This window comes from Mesoplodon mirus (assembly GCF_964341445.2).
Source record: "Mesoplodon mirus genome assembly, chromosome: 17".
Classification (NCBI taxonomy): domain Eukaryota; kingdom Metazoa; phylum Chordata; class Mammalia; order Artiodactyla; family Ziphiidae; genus Mesoplodon; species Mesoplodon mirus.
Genome location: NC_138993.1, coordinates 67552087 through 67578944, shown reverse-complemented (window position 1 = coordinate 67578944; position 26858 = coordinate 67552087). Strand labels below are relative to the sequence as shown.

Genomic DNA, 26858 nt, shown 5'->3' with positions numbered 1-26858 from the left:
CCAGACACGTGAGCTGACTTGACTGGACATGTGAACGCACACTGCCATCTTTGAAAGTTCGCAACTTGAAGGGTCGTATGTAGGGGACTTACTGTAATCTTAATCTTTACGTAAAACCGAATGACCCTTATCCTTTCTGGCAGCAGCTGGAATCCCTGAGGGATCACAAAACAGAACTGTGGGGAGACAGCTGTCCCGGTCAAATTAACTCATTATTGCTCCTCATAAGCCAAACACACTTCCCCAACCCCGCCTCCACCCAGGAAAAATATTTAGTCCTTATTCTTTTCTGTGACATCACTGAAGACAGAAAGTGCACTCCCACCTAGCAAAATACTGTACTGATGTAATTTATCTCCTCCTCCTCTTTTAGTCAGCAGGACATTTTTAAGCTATGTACTCAGAAACATTTCTAATCATGAAAGAATGGGTGACACAAGGAGAGACAAAAAGCAGTCTAAGCAAAATAAATCCACCAATAACTAAACAAAATAAACCCAAAGCTGGCAGCTTTTCAGAAGGGCATGAGTAAAGGCTTTGGTTTCTATGACAGCAGATAACACATGACTTAGGTTTATACAAATGTCTTTTTATAAAAAAAAAGCTCTTTCTCTTAAAAACACAGATTGAAATAAAATTACTTCCTTACTACATATAGTATGTTAGGAGAACTATTGGTTTCAGAGCTGAAAGGTGATTATTTTATCAACAGGTTTTCTAATATTCCTCCAAAACACTGGAAACCATCTGTGCATTTCTTTCTGGTAATAAAAGTTTTATTTTCTTTTTAGTATTTTATTTAGCATAAAAACAACCCCCCCCCCCCCATACAAAAACAAAAAAGGGAAGTTGCCTGATAAATACGGGGAGAGGAGAAGTCAGGTTGAGCAAGAGACATCTGGGACAAGCTGTGGCTTCATGAAATCTCAGATCTCGATCCCTCAATCAGTGGTGTGGGTAAACCAAACATTCACAAATAATTTGAATATCCTCCTTTGTAATTATCCTTATCTAAAGTATACCATATTATATTAAATATTTCATAACAAAAGTATGATTTTTCTGGAAAAAGTCAGAAACAATATATTCATTAAATTCAAAACAAGCACTAACATCAATGGTATAGCATGAAGGAAAACTGGTGTAATTATCCCTGATATTAATCATCTTAAGTAAACATAGTATCATCTAACTATGGTGGAATAATAATAAAGAACAAGGCTGATATGAAGATTTATCAGATTTGTGTAATGGTAGGAGGTCAGTAATATTAGTTGAATTAGTTACTATAAAGTGAAGATTCCATTGGCTCAAAGGTGTTTACTAATAGTGGGATTATTCAAATGCTAGCTACATTCATCTGGGGATTATATTTCAAATGCTGAGCAATCCTATTCACTCTTCTGAAACTAGGAATTTTAATGTTAAAAATTTGTTAAACTTCTGATTCCTTTAAAAAATTAAATCAAGCACCTTACCACCTGTTAAGCATCTGTATGAGAAAAGACTGATCACAACACACATACTTTAGATTTTAAAAAGACTAGAAAGAGATGAAAAATGCAACCTCCAATTCTAGAGCACTGAATGTCACAAAGTGAAACTTTCTGAGGTGACAGCAAGAACTTATTTTAAAACCAGGAATCTGAAAACAGAATAAAGAAAGAAAATGGGATGCCTTAAAACAAATGAGTCACATAATGAGTTATTAAAGAGGGGTTCAGATAATGTGAGCAAATCAATTAACAGTAAACTAACACAATGAAATGTAACACAATAAGGTACTTTTCAAATTTTTGAATGCTTTAGGAAAATATCCAAAAAAGGGCTCAAGATTATCACTGCTAAGAGAAACAGAACGTTATCATGAACAAAAGAGTGAATTCTCATGCTGCTTTCATTATGAAAGCAATGAACTATCTATTGTCTGCAGGCTGGTTAAGTACCTGCCAATCAAGCTGGCAGTTCAAGTGGGGATGAGATTAGACTGGGCAGAGCCTGGCCACTGTGCCCCACAGGATTAGTATGACCCCAGGCTGTCCTTTAAATCACTACAAGTCTTAAGAATACCAGGTGGCTCAGATGGCTTGAAGGCCCCACAATGGAGTTCAGCTCTGTGGTCCTGAAGCAAATCTGGGCATCTGAGAAAAATGTTTAGGGAGGGGGAAACAAAGTGACTTCAATCCCCAGAATTCTGGCTGGATGCTGTGAGGAGTGAAGGATTAAGTTGTATATGAAAAGAATAAACATAGAAAAGGAATAAAACAGAGAGCATAAAGGAAGGAAAGAAGTGAGCAGGCTTAAAGTAATGACCCAGTGTCTCAAAATACCATTCACCCAGGAAACAAGAATAAGTAGTGATAACTTACTTAAAATGTCTGTAGTGGAATGCAGTTATTTCCAAATCCTTTCCCTTTGATGTTATACATGTTACTATAAACCCAGTCTGTAAGTTTCTTAGTCTTTTCCAAGAAAGAAATTGAAAACTATATTTCACATATACTAGTTACAAACTTATTTTTAGATAAATTTGGGAGTTCAAATTTAAGCCATGGATGAAAAATAAAGCTCAGTTTCATGCTTTAGATTCATTTTCAATACCTCACAGAGTTTATTATAATAAACTTATATGCTTATTAAAATAAAATAAAATAAAATAATAAAATAAAATACAGCAGGGTGGGGATGGGGGAGATGAAGGCGGTCTGCCACACAGAGGAGATGCACCCTCTTCCTTCTCTGGCCACACACCCTGATGAATCTTCCATCAGTTCCAATCCACCTGACTTTCCACTTAACCTTATTTTTCCCCTTGCATGACCATGTCTCTTTCCAAAACAAGCAGAATATCTCTCACTAATTTTGGTAAATCCAACTTCTTCATTTTCTTCTTCTGCCACTTTGTCCTACTATGAGTTCAACTACTAAGTAATTTAAAAATAACACTGACAAACTCAGCTAAAACTTTCATTAAAATTACCTTGAAAACTGAGACAAACTGGCTTCTTTCATCTCAATTATCCATGCAACTGGCTTTTTCCTCACTAAGGAAGTAGCTTTGAGATGCAATCTGACACCTGAATATGACCCATAATCTAAATATGACATTTTTCCTAAAGTTTGTTCAGAAAAGAGGGGGAATTGGGGGAGGGGGGAATCACACTTACAAGTCCACTTATGGCTACAATCCAGATGTAGGAACCAGAGGTGAAAAGCTATAAAAGAAAAAAAAAGGCAACTAAAAATGAAATTCAACTGCCAGTCACAGCATATTTATTTTTACATAACTACAGCCATAACCATTTATATTAAGTCTTAATTATACATATCTTAATATAAACAAATAGAAAATTAATAAATATCAATTCTGTTATATAAAAGAAAACAACATACTAATTTTTCTTTTCCTTTCTTTCTTTTTTTTTATACCAAGACCTAACTCAGCTTTTCAATAGCCTAAAACAGATTGGTTGAACCCAGCCCACTCCCGTGCAAAGAAAAGTAAGTGAAATTGAAGCACATTCTTAATTACAAGTGGACATTAATTGGCTTAAACAAAGTAAAATACTATATAGAAAGAAATTATTAGCATTAACAACATACAAAATATGTAGTCACCACCCAGTGCTTGGTGTTAAGTAATGACATGTAATATTAGTTTATATAATTCTCTCATTTCAATTTCTTGTTATCGCTACTCTAGTTTTAGATGGAAGACATCTGCCAGCATACAGGTCCATGTCCAATGCTGCTCTGCTTAACTGCTGATACTCTCATTCCAGTTTACCCAAGAAGAGCAAACTAAGTAATGGTATCAAAGTTCATTAATGGCAAAAGCAGTTAGAATTGGGTCTCACGAAACCTCTCCCTTTGTTTTCCAAATCATTTACATCCAAGGGTATGCTCAGGGTTTAAAAAAAAAAAAAAGTCACAAGACATCTCAAAGCGTTCCTGCAAGAAAGAAAAGACTTGTAGCCTAATAACAGGATATTACTGGGACGATTGGTGAAATTTGAATAAGATAAAAATTTGAATAAGATTGTATCAATGTTAATTTCCCAATTTTGTTAACTGAACAATGGTTACATAAGAGAATGCCCTTGTTTATAGGAAATATACACTGAAATACTTAGGGAATAAAATAAAGTCACATATATAGATTAAAAAAAGGCTTGTAGCTTAGCACTTGTTCACATTTAGATCTTTAGATGGGGAGTTTAAGCACTTCTGCTTGTGGAGAAAGAAGCGGGTTCATTGCTGACACTGTGCTACATGAAAACCTCAAAGTGGTGCCCGTTTATCAAGGATTCATAGAAATACACAGAAAGAAGACAAAGGTAAGAGATGACAAAGCACAGGTAAAAAAAGAATCTGACAAGCTGTGCTCTTGTGTCAGCTAACGTGGAAATGAGCACTGGCTACAACTTCAAATTTAATCCCTTGATCTAAAATTTAATCCTTTGATCTAGCATGGATGCTTGTTCAGTGTGAATGACTGATAATAACAAGGATGAGAATTATGTGGAAAAATATTTTTCTGTGGTCTTTTTCTAAAAGTATAGAGAACAATAAAACAGCTAATACTTTCACAGCACTTACTGTATGCTTCCTCTCACAGAGGGGCTTCTTGAGGGCAGGGGCCACATCTCATGCCTCATCTCATCCTCCACAGCCCCCAGCACCGGGCATTACAGGACTGGCCCTTGGGCCATGTGCACTTAAATGACCCTTCACAAATATTTTTGCTCTCCTGATAATGATTTAAGTCATTCATTCACTCATCCACTCATGCGTCAAACGTCCCTGGTTTTAAGAAGTTGTTGAGTAAGAGACAGAGGCACAGAAACGTGTGCGAAGGTCCAGAGGGGAGGGATGGAAGGAGAGAACAGAAGTTTGGGGAACAAAGGGTTCACGCTCATGTCAAGGTGGGGAGGGGTGGGGGCTGACAAGGGACAGGCAAGAAGAAACCCTGGATGCCCTTCATGCTAAGGACTGCAGAGTTTATCAAGAAGCCAGGGGCATTTCCACCTCTGCTTCCTGGCACCAACTTCTACCTCACCAACAAAACAAAACACAACAAAAGAAAACAACCCACTGACAATCTCAGAAAAACCAAAGGTGGCAGCCATAGAGACATAAATGATTAATTAATAATAGGAACCAACTGACTTAGTTCTTATTATCTGTTCAGATTACCCTAAAAACTCAATGCTATATCTCTAATCCTTCCAATGACACTGTAAGATAGATATCGTTGTCCCCACTTTACAGATGGGCAAATGGGGGCTCAGAAAAAGTGACAGAGAAAGAAAATAATTACCAGAGCAACTAATTAAACCAAAGTCTACATGGCTCCAAAGACTTTCCACAATGCTCCACTGAATTCCTACTCCACAATGAATATTTACAATTGTTATATCTTCCATAATGAATACAACAATGTTTTTCACCCTCAAAAGATGCTCTATAACTAGAGTCAACAATGAGGCTTAGAGGCTTCCATAACTTGACCCAAGTCTCAAGGTAGTGTGGGCCATGTCAGAACTGGAACTTGGGTCTCCTGCCCCCCCCCATCCAGGGTGCTCTTCTACCGTTGCATTCTGCCTTCTGTTGTAACATCTTAAAAAAAAATTAAACACGCCACAGCAAATCCTAGTAATAACAGTAAAATGCGGAAATGGGCTATTAGGTTATAGGAGTATTAAGGAGAATAAGGGAGAGTGTAACGCTATATAGGTTGAGAGATGAAGAATAAACACATTTCATGAGAAACGGCTGTAAAGTGGTTAGGAAACACCCACCCCTGATGAGCCACTGCTAACACGGGACAGCAGACTAGAGAAGTTAGAGGAAATGCTGAAGGTTAAAAGGGGAGGGAGCAGGGTATTCTACAGTGACACTGGTATCCGGTTCCACGTGCGTGGGGTAAGGAATGTTATGAGCATAATGGTGGATCAAAAGGCCAAGCTACACACGGTACCACAGGAAACAGCAGAATAAAAGCTTACATCAAAAGGTGTGAGAGTGAAAGAAAAGTGACAGGTACTACAGGTTGAAAACTGAAAATCACATGTATCTTCTATTCTTGCGCCTGGAACCCAGCAGAGAGCAATCAATATTCATTGAATACTGGTGAAGATAATCTTTTTCAATTTAAGTCAAACGGTCAGTCCTCTAATGGCCTTCGTGTCCAACCATCTAGTGGATGGTGACAGTGCAGTCAAGCCCGTGCAGCTCGGGAGTTAGGAAGCTGGCAGAGCATATCTGGTTCCTGCTTCAGAGCTTTATCTGTGACACTCTATTCAATAAATTAATTTTGACAGTGGTTCTCCACTTTCCACCTTCTGACTGTTCTCATTTGTTTCCATTTCATACTAGGATTTTTAGAAGATACTTAAACGCAATTGTACAATGAAATTAAAATATTTTCCACTGATACAAATTACAGTGAAAGCTCTTATCAGATTTCTAAAGGCTATGAAAGTATTCTAGTATCTTATATGCCTTGACGTTCTTGTTCTGTAACACTTCCTTTGAACGTTTGATATAGATCACGAAGCCAAACTTATGGGAAAAAAACACATTGTTTTCAAGGAGATCAAATGAGAAAAAGACCGAGAAAAAAAAAAAAAAAAGAGAGAGAGAGAGAGATCTGGTTAAAGAAACATGAACATAAAAATGCATACTGTACCTGTAGTCCCAATATATAAATCAGTGTCTTGTTTGTGATGGACAACGGGCCCAGAATATGTGCCACTTGGACTCTCGGGATGGAGCAGTAAAATGGTACAAACAGAGCAAACACAGGTGCCAGGCTATGCAAACAAACAAAGAAAAAAAATCACTATGGTATAACACTCAATTTAAAATACCAATGGTAAATGTATATTTGAAGTAACACTGCTTATCATTTTATTTCAGTCTGAAAGCACAGTCTTAGATACACAAGTTGGTTTCTATACGTACATCACATCCAAAACAATTTGTACATATATATAACATTTTATGAGACCTCTAATTATCTAACACTTGTCGACCCTCTCAAAGCTATTGCAAAGGGGGCTTCCCTGGTGGCGCAGTGGTTGAGAGTCCGCCTGCCGATGCAGGGGACACGGGTTCGTGTCCCAGTCCGGGAAGATCCCACATGCTGAGGAGCGGCTGGGCCCGTGAGCCATGGCCGCTGAGCCTGCGCGTCCAGGGCCTGTGCTCCTCAATGGGAGAGGCCACAACAGTGAGAGGCCCATGTACCGCAAAAAAAAAAAACCTATTGCAAAGAGGTGGTTCAGCATCTACTACTGTGAGAAAATTTAAAGTTGATGCTATGTTTTCTTCTCACGAATGACCTGCAATCTGACGAAAGAGACTAGATGAACCAAAAGCAAGAAACAGTACAATTCATCACACAGTCAAATCCAAAATCTTCATCTCAGACTCTGTCCAATTACATCTCACATCAGCACTCGACACGGCTCGCCGCTCCTGTCCTCCCTTCCTCAAATTCCTTCCTGCTTTTGTCTTAAACCCTGGGTTCTTGCTGGTCTGCCCATGGGTCTCCCACCACTCTTCTCCTACCCTCTCCAGGGTTCCATTATAGGCTTTTCTTCTGGCTCCAGTCTCTCCTGGTATAATCCTAAGCCCTTCTATGGCTTCAACTAAAAAAATGAAGTGAGTCCCCAAACTGTCCGGCTGTCCCTCACCTTGGCTATGAAACTCGATTTGATACCTTCGACCTGACATATTCCAAAGTCACAAACGTCTGTCTGCTTAAAGTCTTGTTCCTCTCTAATCCATCTGCTAACACTGCCAATGGTATTGTCTTCCCCAAATACAACTCTGATCATGTCACACCCTTGTTTAAAACCCTTCCTTCCACAGGCCGCCAGTATTCAAAGAGGAAATTCAAACAGCACGAAAGAGCAAAGTCCTGCGAGTCTTTCTTAACAGTGTGGTTCCCTGCAACCGTCCTCCTCTCCCGTCCCCTGATCTGGCCCATCCCCTCTCGCCCCGTCCCCACCCAGATGCTCCCTGGGCACCTTAGGCTCTGATGACTATTCACTGACACAGGCTATTGTTTCAACACAAGAGTGTCCGTGCACTTTTCTGCTTAGGAAACTCACACTTACGGTGTATGACAGAGCTCAGCTCCTCTGCCCGGAGATGCCTCCACCCCCCTGCCGGTTAGCCGCCCTCCTTCACCCTCACAGCTACCCCAGTTTCACTGTCTGAGTGAATCTGTGTGAGAGGCAGTGGGCCAGCCACAGCAGCTCTGTCCACATCTCTAAGTAAGAAGCAGCCTCGAACCTCCAGGAACTAGAGCTCCAGGACGGCGAACTCACATTCCTACGAGGGCGAGGCGGGAGACGTGAATGAGGCATGCGGTCTGGACACACACTTACACCCATTCTTCATTAAACTCACGGCTTAATTTAACGAGTCTTTTATTTTCTCATGTTTTGGATAAGTGGCATCGTACAAAGAACGACTGCTTTTACCATAAGAAAAATGCAAGAAGTATTTTTTTTTTTTTTTTTTTTTTTTTTTTTTTGCGGTACGCAGACCTCTCACTGTTGTGGCCTCTCTCGTTGCGGAGCACAGGCTCCGGACACGCAGGCTCAGTGGCCATGGCTCACGGGCCTAGCCGCTCTGCAGCATGTGGGATCTTCCCAGACTGGGGCACGAACCTGTGTCCCCTGCATCGGCAGGCAGACTCTCAACCACTGCGCCACCAGGGAAGCCCTAAGAAGTATTTTTCACTTCCATAAAGAAATGTTCTCATTATCATCTCTGTGGAAACAACAGGTCCCTCTCGTGCATTTTCCCGTTTTCGATAGAGAATGTATGATTAGAAAAACCATTCACTGTCCTCTTGATTCTATTAAAAACCAAACCCAACCCATGTTGAAGATGTGATACATGGCAGCAGCTTCTACAGGCAGCTGTAAGAATGTAGTAAACGCGAGAAGAGGGAGAACCCCAGCCAGCGAGCAGCTGAGCGCCAGGCGCCGGTCAGGACTGGAGACCCGAAGACGGGTAAGATGCAGCCTCCCGCGGGCTCGTACGGAGACGGCAGGGACAGGGCAGCCGGGGTCTGCAGACAGCTCGGCCGAGGGGTCTGGAATGCCCCTCCAGCCCTCCTCCTGGGCCGAATACGTCCCAAGGCAGGGAAGGAGATACATCCTCGTGGTTATCCCAGCATTGGACTCAGCGCTTGGCACAGGAGAAAAGCTCATTAAATGTGGGGCGATGAAACAATTCTAATTCTTGAACAGCTGTATGATCTACATCTTAACTGACTACATAGGGTTTTTTGTTCTTTTTTTCTTTTTCTGGTGGTACGCGGGCCTCTCACTGCCGTGGCCTCTCCCATTGCGGAGCACAGGCTCCGGACACGCAGGCTCAGCGGCCATGGCTCACGGGCCCAGCCGCTCCGCGGCGTGTGGGATCTTCCCGGACCGGGAAACGGACCCGCGTCCCCTGCATCGGCAGGCGGACCCTCAACCACTGCGCCACCAGGGAAGCCCTACATAGAGTTTTAAAAAAAATCTCCCATTAGATCATTCACTTTATGAGAAAGCACCACGTTCTATCTAGCGCTGCATCCCCTAGTGCCTAATGTGGACACTTACCCGTAATCGACCGGCAACATTAACGAAAGCAATTTTAACAGAGCGTTATTTAAATTGTCATCCTAAATATCAATACTACATACAAACACAGCTGATGAAGCAGCTGTGCATGCTTCTCACTAAAAAGAACAAATTAATCGCTCCTGGGCTTAAAATCCTGCCAAGACCCACCGCCAGCCAAGAGTAAAAGCCAAAGTCATGACAAACACGCACAAGACCCTGCGTCCCCCACCCCGACCTGCCTCCTACTCCGTAGACTCCCCCTCCTCGCTCTCACTGCTCCCCGGACACAGGACCGGGCACACGGCGCCCCAGGGTGCGTGCCGCTGCTTCCCCCTCTCCTGGCCATCTTCCCACAGACAAGTGCATCACTCACTCCCTTACACCCTTCAGGTCTTCACTCAAATGGCACCTTCTCCAAGAAGCCCTCCCTGACCACCCCACTCCAAACTGTAGCCCGCGCCCACCTCATCACAGCCCCACCCCTACTCTGCCTTCTCTCTCTCCTCTCCCCATAGCACCAATAACCTCCTAATTTACTACGCGGCTTACTTATCATCTGTCTCCACGACTAGGATGGAAGCTCCACGAAGGCAGGGATCTCTGTCACTCTGTTTGCTGCTTTACCTCCACTCTCTAGAAGCACACCTGGCACAGGGTAGTTGCTCAGTGAGTACTTGCTGAATCAATGAATTTCTCTTTAAAATGGTAAAACCATACAGCAGAATTTGTCTTTTGTTTTAAAGAGCCCCTTTTCTTGTTTTGTTGTTTTTAATGGGATTAAAACACACAGTTTCATAGATATACTCAAAATAGGGCCTGTTGTTCTCTTGGTAATAACAAGAAAACTCTATTTTGGTTGCACTTGAGTTTCTCACTACAGAACATGTCTTTAGGTACTTAACTTATAGAAGGTCTTCTGTTTACATTTAGCAATAAAGTGTAAAGAGTGAAGCTATAATAAAAAATCTGAAGCAGAGTTCTTGCTTGAGGTTACATTCCAATGTAAACTAAGAAATATTGATAGGAATTTTAATGACCCCAGCTCGTATCTTATATACCAATAGAAGAAGTTTCAAAATTCCTTAGAAGTTATTCATCACTGTGTAGTTTTAAATGATGACTAAACACTAAACCACATCTACCCATAACACAAAAGCATATAGTTCAGACCACGGTTATACAGGTTGTTTTGTAGAAAATTTCCATTGCTATTTCTATACACACTGAGTGCTTTTAGTCACTGACCAGTTTTTCTCTTTTCCTTATTTTATGACATTTGTTCCTTATATTGGCAACAATAACTCATTTTGACCTTTTTGTATGGTGAACAGCTAACTTCTGGAAGTCCTGTCTGGCTTAAGCATATAGGGCTGAAGTTCAGAAAAGAGGAACATGGTTTATAAGGAATTCACTCACTAATGTCACTAATATTTATAGAGTATCTACTCTATACTCACAACTGTGCTTTGACAGAACAAATAAAATAGTAGAAACTCTCAGTTCAGGTCACAAACGTCCATCTCTTCTACAGAAAAGGACATGGACTCCACTTTTACAGTACAACTGAAGAAATCCTGGTAACTTTCAACAATAAAAATAAGGTTTGTGAGCTCATGAAATGATCTCACAATAAACCTCAATGGCATCTCAGAGGACAATTACCCTATCACCTCTTCTTTATACACCTGACTACTCTAATACCAAAAAAAAGGGGAGATCCAGTTTGCTAGAACATTTACTTTACCTAGATTTCATCATATAATGATGTTTTCCTTAATAAAAAACTATTTCAAAAACTAAAAACCAAAACCCCACCAGGATGGCTTTTCAACAAATTGAAAGACTTTTTCTCAACAGTGTCTTCTTCAAGGATTCTTCAATCCAAGTTTTAAAGGAACTAGTTCTAGAAGATTTTATCATATTGATCCACCAAATCATAAAATCTCTATATTTCCCCCTCACAGAATTATTGGACTAGGAATTATCTTGGTGATCATTTAGTTCAATACTTTTATTTTATATAATGGGGTGGAGACCCAAAGAATTTAGGTGACTTGTAGCTCTTCCGTTTGACAAGGTTTCTCTACAGATCTTCAGCACTTTAGAGCTTATAAGAACCTAACAAGCCTCTCAATGGAATAACACCACTGAGAGGCTAAAGGTCCTCAGCCACTTTGACAGAATCCTGGAGTGGAAGGGCCTCTGAGGTCACAGGGTTACAAATTCCTACCCAATGATTCAATTCTCTCTACACCATCCCTCAAAATAGTCATCCTGTTTATGCAAGTACCTAAATAAGAGACAACATGCCACTTTTTTATGATCTCAACTTTTGAGATCTACTTTCACATTCTGATTTGAAAGCTGTCTGGTAACCTCCTCTTACAAGGCCTTCCTTCTACTCTCTGGAGTTAGGAAGACTGACACATACAATCTAAACCCTTTACCAGGAGAGCTTCCTAACACGTGAGGATAATGATCACGTCTCGGCCAAGCCCAGACATGCTCAGTTTATTCCATCATTTCTCCCAAGACCTGGCATCCAGACCTCTCACCACCCATGCTCTAAGGTCATCCGTGCCCTGGTAAAACGCAGCCTCCTGAGCTCACTGGGAATGGCCAGATCATCTCTCTTGTTCTGAGCGCTCTATTTCCATTATTTTAGCCTGCAAATCAATTTAAATTTTGATAGCCATGTGACACTGTTGGTTTAAACTGAGTCCATTAAGACCTGAAGGTGAACAGCACAGGTCTCCTTCATCCTGTGCACGAGAGGCAATTCTAGCTGTAGGGTGCCCCCTTCAACTCTTCCCTTGTCACGCATGTGTCCATGCAATCAGCGATCCAGTCAGTTGGTCTCCCGCCTGAAAATACTGACTAATCACTGTACACAGGCAAAAGAGCATTTTTCTCCACTCACCACAGAAATTTGTTTCTTTCTCATTAAGCTGTTGATAAGATACAGAATGAGTGAACTACTCCCTGCACCAAGTTTCCAGGCAGACAGAATTGTCAAAATTGACATTTTTTCCCTTAAAACCTTTAAAAATTCACACTTTACACATAATATGGATACAAAATCATCAATAACTATGATTCTTTTTTTTTCATGGTTAAGGTTTATTGCTTCAGTCTCTTCCAAAGGATTTTTTTTAAACTTAAATCTTTATAGAAAAATTTATAAAGTTCCATAGATATCAAAAATTCATAAATTCCAAGGGGTTTTTGGATAACTCTTTTTTAAAAAATCACTAACAGAAAAATTTCACTTCCCATTAAAAAAAAAAGTGCACACGCACACATGAGGCTAACTGATCATTACTGTGCTCAGTCACAGGGTAACAGGAAAAAAAGCCACCACCATAAAAGGATGTCTGCATAATCTCCCTTAAAACAACGTGCCAAGGTTAACCCACTTCAGTTTGGGCGAATACTGACTGCTACCATACAGAGGTCCCAACAAGGCACTAAGAGGTAAGTACCAGATATTTTGCTTTTTCAACAAAGTCTTGTGAGTTAAGAAGAACTTTGAAACCCTAATTAAGGTTTAAGGTAAAGGTAAAGAATCTATTCAACAAAAGGCTATAAACATTTCTAACAAAGATTTTATCATTAATATAGTTGAGACTCTCTGGTGACTGGCAGTTCTAATAAGCTGATGGTAAGCTGGGTGAAAGCAATGGATCATGCCATAAATATCTTTGCCAAAAAACAGGGCTTACTTTGTACCTCTGTGTGAACTCACAATTACACAAAACAGTATCAAATATTAATCATCAAATACTGCCAGTATTTCAGGATACTTTATGAAGGAAAGGAGTAAAGTTATTTTAAAATGGAGTATTCCTACACTTAAATGTGCTGTACTTATAACAAGTTATACGGCACAATTTAAAATAAAAGAGTTAGTACATGTTACTATTTGACCACATATGTAAGTACATAAAAGTCTTTCCTATACTTTTATTATTTCTCTACTTTTATACTTTCTATTATTTCTCAGGATAGAATCCCAGTAGTAGAATTCCTGGGGCAAAGGGTACACATTAAAAAAAAAAAAAACAAAAAAACTTCAGATATAAATTGATATTTTTCAGTTTACAAAAACATTTTACCAATTTACTCTCCCACCAGTGACAGTCTGGGCCTCACTGCTTCTCAGCCAACATGAGTATTTTAATTCTAAATATAAACTATTAATCTAATAAGTGAAAAAAGAACATCTCTTGTTTGCTTTATATTTATTTGATGATCAGAAAGACTAAACACATCTCCGTATTTTTTTCTAGAACTTCTGTGTGCCTAGAAAATATCACAAAACAATGACTTATATGCAGTGAATTGCCAGTATTTACATCCAGGTTGGGAATGGAGGTAACAGAAACTTGGTAAAATATAAGCTGTGCAGAGACTTCCTCTAAAGGAGGGTGTGTTTTTTTTTTTATTTTGGGGGGGAGGTGGTCTCACTTTAAGTACAATATAGTGTAGTGGTTAAGAGCATGGGCTCTGGAGTCAGGCTTGAACTGGGGCCCCATTATTTACCAGCTGCGTGACCCTGGACAAGTTACTTCTGAGGCTTCAACTGCTTCATGTGTAAAATGGGGAGTAATCATACTGCCCAGGTCTTACAGCACTGGCTCTCACAGTAAGTGCTGGAAAACTGCCTGTTACCATTCTCTCTTCCCTCTGCCCATTAAACCACGGAAGGATGAATCCAATACGCAAAGTTTCCTTGCCCTATCATTTCTATGGGAATTATTTTTCTTGAACTTATTTCTAGATCTTTAGAAAATATTTTACATAAAGACTGAGTCTATGGATGATTATACATCTAACTGTGTTTTCTGTCTGGACTTTGCATTTGCTAGTATTTCAGTGCATGTTTTCTCTTGGGGGTTAATCATAGTTTTTGGACATAATACTGCAAAGAGCACGCCGCTCCAGAAAGCATTCTCACTCACAAGGCTCACCTATCATGTGGTGGTGGGAATTCCTTTTATAAATCACTTTCAACTAGCTTCTGAGAGCTTTTCAGTAACATGACCAGTCATTTAATGGAATAAATATTAACTCAGGTCACTATATGACTTTCATTCATTTATGCTTTCCGTAGGCATTTACTAGATATCTGTTGCTGGCCAGTCCTGAAACACTCTATGGGATAAAATGAGATAAAGCCATCATCCTTAAGAAGTTTACATCTAAAAAAAGAGCTCACCATCCAGTAAAGGAGTTTACTAGTGACAGTCTTCTCTCTGCTATGGTTAAGGGCCTCCTGGAGTTGTTAAAATGCCCTGGTTGTGTATGTGCTGAGGATGTGCAGTATCCTCCAGTCTATATCCTTCCCAGCTTCCCAGGAAGTTTGTAAAATAGTGGGCTTCAATGTAAGATGAAATAACACACGTTAAAATCCTCTGAAAATGACAGAGGTAACAAAGATCCTTGTGGTATCTGGAAAGCCCAAAGAGAAGAATAAAAATATTTTGCTAAATATCTGCAAATATTTAAATAGCAGTATAAAAATAAATTAACAGCATAAGAGCTATCCTAGGTATTCACCATCTTCTCTCAGTGGAAATTTTAGTCCAAACTGTTTTATAGAAATCTTGTTAAAAATAGTAAAAATCTAAATTTGTTTATAAAACTTTTACTTCCCTTGAAATATGCTACAAATAAGTGAATGAATTCCTTATTTATATCGACATATTTCCCTCCTTCCCTCCCTCCTCCTCCCTCTTCCCATCTCCCTAACCCTTCTCCGCTCGCTGGTTGAGACAGGTGTATGAGTTGGTATGCGTTGAAGTTTTGAGATGTCTTCCTGTTTTACTTGTTTCCTACCAAAAACATCAGATCATGCTGGAAATAGGAGCTAGGGCTAAAACATACTACACTGAATGTGATTTCTGGAGCCAAACTGCCTGGATTAAATCCTGACACTTCACAGCTGCGTCTTTAGGCAAGACTCATAAGTCTGTGCCTCAGTTTCACCAGTGGCAATGGATTTGGGAAAGTTTTGTGAGATTCAGTGAGTGAACATACGTAAGGTGCCCAGGGCAGTGCCTGGGACACAGTCTATGCTGAATAATACTGGTTACTATTATCAATCAAACGTATCCTGCAGTCTGATAAGAAACTTTGAGGATCAAGAAAGCTGGGATTCTGCTATTCCTTAATGGATATTTATTGCGCATTAATCATGGGCCAGCTGGAGATGCACAGAATTAACAACACAGCCCCCACTCTCAGGACTTCACAGGCCAGTAGGAAACAGAAACAAAACAAACAGTACAGAGGGCAGTGCCCTGGTGAGGACACCCCACGCTGCCTTTCTGCGGGGCAGGGGGAGGTGCTGTCGGGGGAGCAGGAGAGGATAAAACCAGGGAAGCTTCCAGGAGCAGCTGATTCTGAGCGAAGCCCTGAAGGAAAGCGGGAGCTAAGGATGCAGGACCGGGGAGAGGAGGCTCCAGAGAGAAGGAAGAGGGTCAGAAAGGAACGGAGCTGTGAGAGAACACAGGACATCAAAAGACAGCAAGCAATCTAGTAGGGCCGGAGCCAGGGGGTCACAGGTTGGAAGACGGCTAGAGATCCAGCTGAAGAGGGAAGCAGACCCCGAACACGAAGGAGACCGTGTGGCGTGACAGACGGCTTTCAGTTTGCCTGGGCACCATTTGAACGGCACTGTGCGCGTTGCAACTGCAACTCCACGGAGAAGAGAGGGCGGCCTGAGGCAGGCAGGGCAGTGGGAGCAGCACGCACACAGGCAGACGGACAGACAGAAGGGGACGTGCCGAGGAGAGGCCGGGGGCCAGTGGGCTGAAGGCAGGACGCAGCGGGGGACGAGGACACGGAGGCCTGCACGCCTGCGTGGTCCCTGGCTTGGCAACTGTCCTGAGGGGGGACCCTGAGCCAATGATCCCATCTCTCCCGAATTTTGCTTATCCATAAAATAAGGATATTTAATGTTTCTGACTAATTTCTATGAGGTAATAGAGACGAAAATCAAAATTTGAAACTCCTTTGAACTTTAAGGAGACAGGGTACATAGTGTTTCCAGACATATTTTGGATTCAGAGGATAAAGATTATACTGACTCAGCCCTTCATTATAAGGAGTCTTTGTGTATTATGCAGTTGGTTATCCTACATACAGGTCCAATCATGCCACAGGGAAACACAGTTGTCTTCCTTACACTGAAATGAGTATCACGGTGGGATTGTTTTTCCTTCCAGTTCCTACACATGATGCCATGTATTTCAGGTCCATAGTGCCACCACCTCCTCTGTCTTCATCTTTGAAGACTTTCATACCATCCTAGTGAGTATTAAAGCTGCCAAAAGCCACAAAAGGAATAGATAATCAGTGAAAGGTGAAAGAAAAATAGCCAGACTGTGTAAAACCCCAAATGTGCAAGTGCGTGTTTAAGCAGATAACACAAATGTCAGGCACCTTTCACTTTCCCATCAATTCCAATGTACATGTTTACAGAAGGTGAAGTGTCTTTAGCGGGTGCCCGCTGGGTTCAGGACACCACTGAGGCACAAAGAGGAAAGTGCAGATGGGCCAATGCTGGGTTGTTTTTTCTCTGTTCTGAGGAAGCTCCCTGTGCACTGTCCTGCACATGACCCTGTGCAGACCTACTGAGAGGTGGGCAGGACCAGGCTGTGCCCTGGGGTCAGCCGCAGGGTCACCCTTCCACAAGCCGGAGGATGCAAGCAAGCAAGCGAGCTCCCTAGGAGACAGGGAAGAGAGGTGCCCTCAGACACACAGACCACAGACGACTCGACTCTTGCCATAAACGCTCTGGCACGTGGGAGGTTCCGTCTGAGAAAGTGGGGGCACCTGTCAGTGGTCACCTTTCTGGACAATCTTCCCTATATAGTCTCCCAAAAAATCAACCTTGGACACAGCTATCAACTTAGGACTCAAAGCTAGTGAAAAACAAGAATCACCTGATAGTGGAGGAAGATCTCTTTGACTAGGTTATCGGGGTGTGTGCTTGCTGTCAGAGCGGTTCGGAGCAGTGTAGTAGTCTGGAACGGCCATCAGACCGCACCAGGGGAGGGACGCGAGGCTGGGCCTGTGCTCGTCACTGCCCGTCTGTGCCTCAGGGATGCCTGTTTCGCACCTGCCTATTTTGCAGGCCAGTGGGACACACAGCTGCTCAGGTGATGGTTGTTGAGTCACCTTGAAGCAGGTGGGAAACATGACTGGTTGAGTGCTAGGCCCCGGTATGTGTGACACTGGACCAAACTCAGATGTCCCTGCTTCAAGAACAAGGAGGCTTTTTCAAGCAACTGACAAATACGTACAAAACTAGGTAACAGGAGGAAGCAGCAATGATTTCTTTCTTCCACGGGGTATGTTTGTCCTCAAAGGCAGTAAACAGCCTCAGCCTGCTGTCCTGATCCATCGGTGCTGGCCTGCTTCCCGGGAGACCGAATCCTTGCTGCTCCTTTGAGCCTGGAGCCCTTCTCTGCCCCCTCCTTTCCCAGTGACTCTATTTTCCCACTCCAGGAATTTCCCCTCAATCTTACCCCTCTTCAACAAAATAACCAAAGGACAGTGTAGCAACAGAAATCAGACAAACAATGGGATCAAACAACACCACTCATCATTTAACAACAGACAAGTATCATTTGTATCTGCACGTCCATTCTTCGGGTTGTTTTTGAGAGCACACTCCTGTAACTTCCTCTTTGGTGCAGGCCACTGTGGGCACTTTGAGTCACATCATCTCAATGTGTAAACACGGTCCTGAGCAGACTTCACCTCACAGAGAAGTCACCTCTTATTAATGATCATGTCAGCATGATTTGACCCATTCGATTCATTGCTAAGGTCTGAATTTAAATAAATTACTAGAAGTTTAACCCCTTCTCACTTTTAAGTGTTGATGATTATTAAGTGAATAAATATTAGGGGTAAAGGTGACATTTCAGGAATCTTAAAGCTAAACACCAAAAGTCGGTATTGTAGCATTTACTAAATCTTTGAATATAATGAGGATTTTATTCTGTTTCTGCCACAAATAAAAGCTAAGAAAATCATTATCCAAGCAAGTAAATTGGGATTGCAGAAGTACCCTGTGAAAAATCACAAATGCCTCCAAGTTGCTATCCAGGGTAAATAGTTCTAGAGTACAAATCACATTAGCTCTAAGTTTTCTTTAATACTAATAAATGAGTTTTGAGGGGACCTTTTATTTTTTCCTTTCTGTGGCTAGAAAGAACTTGACAGTTCATGTCAACATGTCTGGTTATGCAAAAATGACACGATAGTGTCTTAAGAAACTCTAGCTACTCTATTAGTGAGGAAATCAATTCTAGAGAAAAGCACACACAGGCCCACTTTCAAGAATGTAAGTGAAAATACTTCGGAGGATATTTTGCTGTGGAAGAACTTGCTGTTTTACACACGTTAGGAGAATAGTAACGTGAAAAGGATCAATACTGCGTTACAGAGACAAACCTGAGAGAGGCTCCTTTGCTTATTAACAAAAATGTTAAGAGAAGTGGAACAGATGGCTGCCCCGTAGTTCCTTGGGTGGAACCTGAATAAGGACCCACACTTCCCGCAGCCCAGGTACTATCTGTGCCCTCAGGGCACAGCTTGCAATCCTCATTCTTGTCTCTCAGCTGTGGGGCACTAAAGGACGGCTTAGGGACATTGTACATCTTTTCATTAGGAAGCATCATGAGGAAATGATAATTATTACACGTACAAGTATTCTAAGGAAAAAAAATTAGAACAAACATTTCTTTATGTTTTTCTTAAGGCAATAAAATGACGAGCCATAGTATCAAAACTTTCAAGTACAACTCGGTATATCTATCCTAAATACCATGTCAGACGCTGTTGTCTAATAATTATGACAAATATTTAAAATATAGTGAAAGAAAGAAAGAAAGAAAGAAAGAAAGGCTTTAGTTATGACTAAAAGAGGAAGGACTAGAAACAGTTAAAAGGGGAATTTGCAATCGAAAGGTTGGTAAAGGAGCACCGTAACGCAAAGAGCAAGCAGAACCCGGGTGTGTGTGTGAGAAGAAACATAGCAAATACTGAGATAACACCTCATTCGGACAACAGCACATTCCCAACATCCATCCTTCAGTTTGAGGTCCTCAGACATTAAAAGGTATCATTTCTGAATTTCCAGGATCTAGCATATAGAGGAGGCACTAAAAACAATTTTTGCTGAATAAAAGAACGGAGTAAGTCAAGGTTCAGGAAAGTAATCCTGAATCCTAAAATGATTAAAGGAAGGGATAAAATAGTATTTCTGAGGGAAGACGATAATAAATTGGGATTGGTTGATATAAGAACGGGATAACAACAGTCAAGTATGTGGAAGTGGCTTTCTCTCAATTTGGAAAAGATAAAATGGACTAAAACTATAGCATTAATAACACAGGATAAGTAACACCAAAGGTAATATACTAGAGCTGTTGACAGATGGAATCAACCTTCCAGAGGTTACTAAATATCCAAAAGAACACATTTCAAAACAGCCCAGATTCTCCTTTACTTGAGATCCTCTGGGTCAGCCCATTTACACATCCACGTTGTGCAAGTGCCTTTCTTGGACTGACTCGGGGCAGGGCCAGGCAGCAAACAGCCCTTCCCCAGTCTCCCCCTCAGGGCTCTATGACGCAGCGTCCACCAGTCTGGCCTCCCACTTGGGAAGGCACCTCTCCTGGAGTGGGAGTCCCGTTGTCCTCTGGAAGAATCGTCTCCCTGCTCTGGAACGGCTAGGCCACATGTGCCCGGGCTGTTTGTGTACAGGTGAGGATGGCCCTGAAGTCTAGACCACTTTGAAACCACAAACTCTCAGTTCTTGAAAGGCAGCATGAAGCAGCTGCCCCTGCCGAGGACTGGACAGAGTAGGAGGCTTGAAGCCAGGTCGGCAGAGAGAAGGATCCAGCATGACCCTTACCTTCTCTCACAGTGGTTTCCTCGAGTGGAGAGTGCGTGCGTGATGGCAACACCTGGCTTGCAGGGCTGCTGGGACGGTTCTTCCAGACATGACTTAAGGTAGGCACCTAGCGAAAACTAAGGCATAAATCTGAATAAAGAGCACTAGCTTTGAAAAGTATGTCAGAGGACAAGGCTTTTGCAAGAAGAGCTGAATTTCAAAAAAGATTTCTTCAGATTCAAAAAGATTATTTACCTATTTACTCATTTCATAGTCAATTCATGTTTGGTGTTAAAAATTTAGAATATATGATGAAACTCAAAAATTACTTGTACTTGTGAATTATGTTTTGGCCTATATATCCATGCAGGGATGAGTGTGTGAATAGTTGCTTTTCCTACCCGCAAAGTGGCCTGTTGTGGAATCTTACTTAACATCGTTCTCTGTCAGGAAATAGGCATCTACATTGCCATCTTCAGTGTCTGCATCGTATTCTACTATATGGCCATAAAATACTTAACCAGTTCCCTAATGATGGACATTTGATTTGGTTGCAAATTTTCGCACTTAAAACTAACACTGTGTTAAACATCTTTTCCTTAACTTAAAATGTTCTGAAAACACTGCCTTTTGTGACTCTACTGGATGCTTTATTTCATTCGGTGAAGCAGCTGGGCAGGCATTTACAACTGGTAGGCAATGGCACATTCTCTGATTCATACATTAGTGTAACTCTCCTAATCTCTACAATAATTATTATTCAGATGGAGGATTAGCAGACTCCACAGTGTATTTTTTCCCCCACCATGTATTTTAAAGGCGGTTCCCAGGAACCTGCTTTGGAAGACTCCTCGAAATAAAATTTACATGTCGAGATTTTCAGAAAAAAAAATTTTTCACAAAAATTAGAAAAATAAAGGCAGCTCTAGATGCCTGTTCCTAAACTGCAACCCGTGCCTGGAATTTCCACCTCTCCCTCATGTCCAGTCTCGGCTCCTGAAAGCCACTTCTCACACGAGTGAAGCCCTTCCCTACTAACTGCATAAAGTTTTCCTACTTTTATTCCACAACTGCAATTTACACAATTTCCCTTTCAAGAATCACTCCATCCCCCCACCCCCGCACAAAATATAAAGTCCATATTTATTGGGTTTTGTTTGTTTTGTTTTCCATTTCATTAATATCTCCAATTAATTTTATTATTCTACTTTTTTGGGGCAAACTCAGTTCTTTACTAGCTTCTTGAGCTGTATATTTAACTTAGCTATTTTCAATTTTTTTTTTTTATCTTTTTTTTTTTTTTTTTTTGTGGTACGCGGGCCTCTCACTGTTGTGGCCTCTCCCATTGCGGAGCATAGGCTCCGGATGCGCAGGCTCAGCGGCCATAGCTCACGGGCCCAGCCGCTCCGCGGCATGTGGGATCTTCCCGGACCGGGGCACGAACCCGCGTCCCCTGCATCGGCAGGCGGACTCTCAACCACTGCGCCACCAGGGAAGCCCTATTTTCAATTTTTTAAGAAATAAATGCATTCAAGGCTTTGCACCAATCTCAGATTAACTCTTTAGCTGCATTCCACAGTTTTGTAGTATTTTTGTCCTTTGGTTCTAAGTACTTCAAATTTTGCATTGTGATTTCTTAACCCACGAGTTCCTCAGAAAAATATATTTTTAGATTCCAAGTGCATCCTTTATCTTTTTATTTTTGATTTCTAACTTAGTTGCACTGTACTACTCACACGGAATGTGAGCTGCTAGCTAATGGTTTTCTGAGAAATCCGAGACACCTAGTACATGGTTAAATTTGCAAATAATTCTAATGTGCTTTCAGCACAAATTCTGTTAGCTTTTGAGTCATGTTGGGTCAATCTTTTTTTTACCTGTCATATTCTAATAAAAATATGTTAAAATCTCCCATTATGGCTGCGGATTTGACCACTTCTCCTTTACATTCTGTCAAACTTTGCTGTTACACATACAATTCATGATTCTTTTTATGTCCTTGGTGAACTGTTCTTTTTAACTTGTGTAGCGACCTTCTTTACCCCTATTAATACTGATTGTGCCTTGAATTCTATTTTTTTTCTGATGTTAATATTGCTACTCTGGCTTTCCACTGGTTGGGGTTTGCCTGGTATGTGTTTTCCCGTGCCTGTGTTTTCAAACTTTCCAAATCGCTTTGAGTTCCCTCTTTTCTAAGCAGCATACAGCTGGATTTTTAAAAATCCAAACTGCCAGTCTCTGTCTTCTAATCGGTGAGTTCAAGCCATTTAAATTTGTTGTGACGCATTTCCTACCCTCTTTTTTTTTTTTTGCGGTACGCGGGCCTCTCACTGTTGTGGCCTCTCCCGTTGCGGAGCACAGGCTCCGGACGCGCAGGCTCAGCAGCCATGGCTCACGGGCCCAGCCGCTCCGCGGCATGTGGGATCTTCCCGGACCGGGTCACGAACCCGTGTCCCCTGCATCGGCAGGCGGACTCCCAACCACGGCGCCACCAGGGAAGCCCCCTACCCTCTTATTTTGTGTTTTCTACCTATCATCCTCATCCTTTGCTTTTTCCCAGCTCCTTTCTTACATTCCCTTGATTAATAAAAAGTTCTCCTTCCTTTGTTGCTTCCTTTTGCTTTAGGTTGTATTCCCATTTTTCATGATTAACCTATCAACACTGTAGATAATGCACACCTATGACATGAGTGCAGTCCTCTCAGAACCCTCCTTGTCCGCCAGCATCACTGTTTTAAGACAGTTAGAACTAAGTTAGCAGAGCTCCAATTCATTTAATACAGCAGTCGGAGAAGTAGATCTGTAGTCACTGCTTTGATAAGGCTAGGGATAGAGTTCTTTCCTTTAACATATAGGACCATCATCACTAGATATACTGAACTTCTCCCTCAGCTTTGGTGCCTTTCAGATTTGTGCCTAGAGATAGACCTATCAGAAAATTATTTTTCTTCTAAAAATAACTTCACAGAATTTGTTGCTCTTCTCTTCCTTAGTTTTATCAAAGTTCAACCTCATATATGGAGTTTTATTGTAGGAGTTTTCCACTTTTCAACTGAGGACTTGAAATTTCATCTTAGACATTATTTATAACAAGAAAAGAATTGGAATTAATCCAGATATTCATAAAGGGAGTAGGTAAGCAAATTATGCATTAACACACTGTAATACTGTAGAATACCTATCAAATGTCTATATAAGATCTACACATATGACAAAAATATAGATTACACTGATCCATGAACATGGTAAATGAATAAAGCAGAACACAGAACACCACATGTGTAATGCTTCCTACAGTGTGTACATGCAGGAACACATACTGCATGCATCAGTGGGGTATCTGCATTAATTTTAAAGTTTCCCCTTGAAGCTCTTACGTTTTTTCCCTTTTTGTTTCTTTTTCTTCTTTTTTGTCGGGGTTGCTGTGGTCATCGTCTTCTTTTCTTTCTTTCTTTTTTTTTAAGAAAACCTAACAAAGGCCTTAGCTTGTTTCTCATAATTTTTGGGTTAACACAAATCAGATCACTGTGGTAAGTTCATATTTCACTACATAAATGTGTGACTGATTTCATTTCCTGGCAGTGATATGCATTTGGCGGAAAAAAAAAGTCCAACTGATATTCAATTTAAAAGCAAAGTTTTACGCTTCCTGAAATGTGGGGTGCTTTACATGATTTTACTCTTAACCAGACGATGATTCAGAAAAAGGAAGGGGAAATTTCTGCCGAAAAAGTTAGTGCATTCCCTCTTCTCACAAAAATACATTTGCCCTATTTAAATGGTTCTATTTCCTTTGCCAGAGCTTTGCCAAAACCACCAAATTGTGAGAGTAAAAACATACATTTTATTCTCTGTTCTTTCTGTTACTATATAGTATGTAACCACATTACGTACCACAGATTTTAAAAAATTGTATCAATCTTGAAATTTTAAAAGTTAGATCTATAGGAGGCAGTTTATATCGCTTTTAGTTAAGTATGCTTTTAAGTAAATGTCCCCTTCTTGGTTTTTTTAGAGACCTTGAACAACTGCTGATGGATATGAAAATGGACAACTTTACTACACCCTCTGCAGCTCCTCTGGAAGGCGACTGTGACCTCTACGCCCACCACCGCACAGCCAGGATCCTCATGCCTCTGCATTACAGCATCGTCTTCATAATTGGGCTTGTGGGAAACTTGTTGGCCTTGACCGTCATTATTCAAAACAGGAAAAAAATCAACTCTACCACTCTATATTCAACCAATTTGGTGATTTCAGACATACTTTTCACCACTGCCCTCCCTACACGGATAGCCTACTATGCACTGGGCTTTGACTGGAGAATTGGCGAGGCCTTGTGTAGGATAACTGCTCTCGTGTTTTACATCAACACGTACGCAGGCGTGAACTTCATGACCTGCCTGAGCATTGACCGGTTCTTTGCTGTGGTGCACCCCCTGCGGTACAACAAGATGAAAAGAATTGAACATGCAAAATGCATTTGCATATTTGTCTGGATTCTCGTATTTGCTCAAACACTCCCACTGCTCATAAAACCTATGTCAAAGCAGGAGGCTGGAAGGACTACGTGCATGGAATATCCAAACTTTGAAGAAACCAAATCTCTCCCCTGGATTCTGCTTGGTGCATGTTTCGTAGGATATGTACTTCCGCTCATAATCATTCTTATCTGCTATTCTCAAATCTGTTGCAAGCTCTTTAAAACTGCCAAACAAAACCCATTAACTGAGAAATCTGGTGTAAACAAAAAGGCTCTCAACACAATTATTTTTATAATTGTTGTGTTTGTTGTCTGTTTCACACCTTATCATGTTGCAATTATTCAACACATGATTAAGAAGCTTCGTTTTCCTGATCTCCTGGAATGTAGCCCAAGATATTCATTCCAGATATCTCTGCACTTTACAGTATGCCTGATGAACTTCAATTGCTGCATGGACCCTTTTATATATTTCTTTGCATGTAAAGGGTACAAGAGAAAGGTCATGAAGATGCTGAAACGTCAAGTCAGTGTATCAATTTCCAGTGCCGTGAAGTCAGCCCCTGAAGAAAACTCACGTGAAATGACGGAAACTCAAATGATGATACATTCCAAGTCTTTAAATGGAAAGTAAAACGGAATTAAATCTTGGATTTATAGCAAAGTAAACGGTATGACAAACTTTGCAGGACTTTTCTTGTAAATCAAAATGATTGTTTAACTTCTAATTAGGATTCTTTTAAATTCCTTTCATTGGGCACTATTTCCCACCTCCGACTTGGAAGTAAATTGATATATATGCATTTTTTTACACTCGAGAACAACATTAAGCGAAGTTCTAATTTGTAAATGAAATACTACACCAAAAGGGAGTGTATTTTGATAACTCACAGTGTAGAAAGAAAAGTTTTGCGTTAATGAAAAATTTAATCATTAATATTTCCTGCCAATAATTTGGCAAAAGAAGAAAAGACTGTTAAAATTGTATATTGCCAGTGTAGAAATGTTAATATTGTAACATATTTCTTTTCTTTTTTTTGATAACATATTTCTTCAGTGCATGTTTCTTTCAATCTTAGACTTTATCTCCTCGATATTAAGTTTTTTTGTTTTGTTTTGTTCTGAGTCATAAATTTTTGTTTCAAAAAACTCTTTTGGAATAAACAGCTGGATGCCACAAAATTAGGAGTATGTCCTTCCATGCTCACTGTCAACTCTCAGCAAAAGTTACAGGGAGGATAAAGTTAGCAGTAGACAGATTTTGGACAACAACATTATAACGATGATGGTGATGAATGCAATGAAAGCTCTTCCCAAACAGCCAGCATAGCATTCGAGGGCCACTGCTCAGGAGTACGACAAGGACTTGATGTGGAAGGAGGCACCACTTGCTAAATTCTTCCTGAGAATAAAAAAATATACAAATAGCCTTGGTTTTTGGGGGTCCCTAGGGGATAGTTTCTTATTTATACAGAAGTTGACAGTACCCTGTATCTGTATGTCAGTGGTCTGGGTTACCAGAAAGGGCAGGGAGGATGAGCAGTGGGGTTTAGTTGTCGCTTGCCTAAAGAAGATGGGGAGTAAAATGCAAAATCATAAACTTCAGAGTAGCCAGGATTCTTTACAACATTATATATTTGCTCAAATAAATACCTTTTTATGAGTGGCATGACCTCTGCAAGTACAGTCACCCATCTGCCAGCTCAAATTTGCTTTATTGAATACCCAAATTACCCCAATACAGTATCCATGTTAGCAATGACACCAAGTTTGATAATGGAGCTAAAGAAATGAAATGCTGTGCCATGAGTCATACTTAAAATTTTTATTAGGC

At 40.9% G+C, this 26858-nt stretch overlaps 2 protein-coding genes across 6 annotated transcripts in view; one reads left to right on the top strand and one right to left on the bottom strand.

Moving 5' to 3' along the window:
* The window catches only part of UBAC2 (UBA domain containing 2), a 164873-nt gene that overhangs the window by 58392 nt on the left and 79623 nt on the right, over positions 1 to 26858 (bottom strand). For 2 of the 3 annotated variants that reach the window (XM_082602505.1, XM_082602507.1), the window contains 2 exons: positions 6692 to 6815; positions 3168 to 3215 (listed from right to left, as the gene is read on the bottom strand). In XM_082602505.1, coding sequence (XP_082458631.1) covers positions 3168 to 3215; positions 6692 to 6815 — 172 coding nt within the window. The remainder of the gene's footprint in view (positions 1 to 3167; positions 3216 to 6691; positions 6816 to 26858) is intronic. The other variant, XM_082602506.1, reaches the window with a different exon arrangement.
* Positions 13058 to 26363, top strand: GPR183 (G protein-coupled receptor 183). 3 transcript variants are annotated; one of them, XM_082602509.1, is made up of 3 exons: positions 13058 to 13103; positions 20575 to 20660; positions 24557 to 26363. In XM_082602509.1, the coding sequence occupies exons 2-3, from the start codon at positions 20605 to 20607 to the stop codon at positions 25656 to 25658; spliced, it is 1158 nt and encodes a 385-aa protein (XP_082458635.1). In that variant the 5' UTR covers positions 13058 to 13103; positions 20575 to 20604; the 3' UTR covers positions 25659 to 26363. The 3 variants fall into 3 exon arrangements, with proteins under 3 accessions (XP_082458635.1, XP_082458636.1, XP_082458634.1); XM_082602510.1 differs by lacking the exon at positions 20575 to 20660 and having other exon boundaries at positions 13069 to 13103; XM_082602508.1 differs by lacking the exon at positions 13058 to 13103 and having other exon boundaries at positions 20452 to 20660.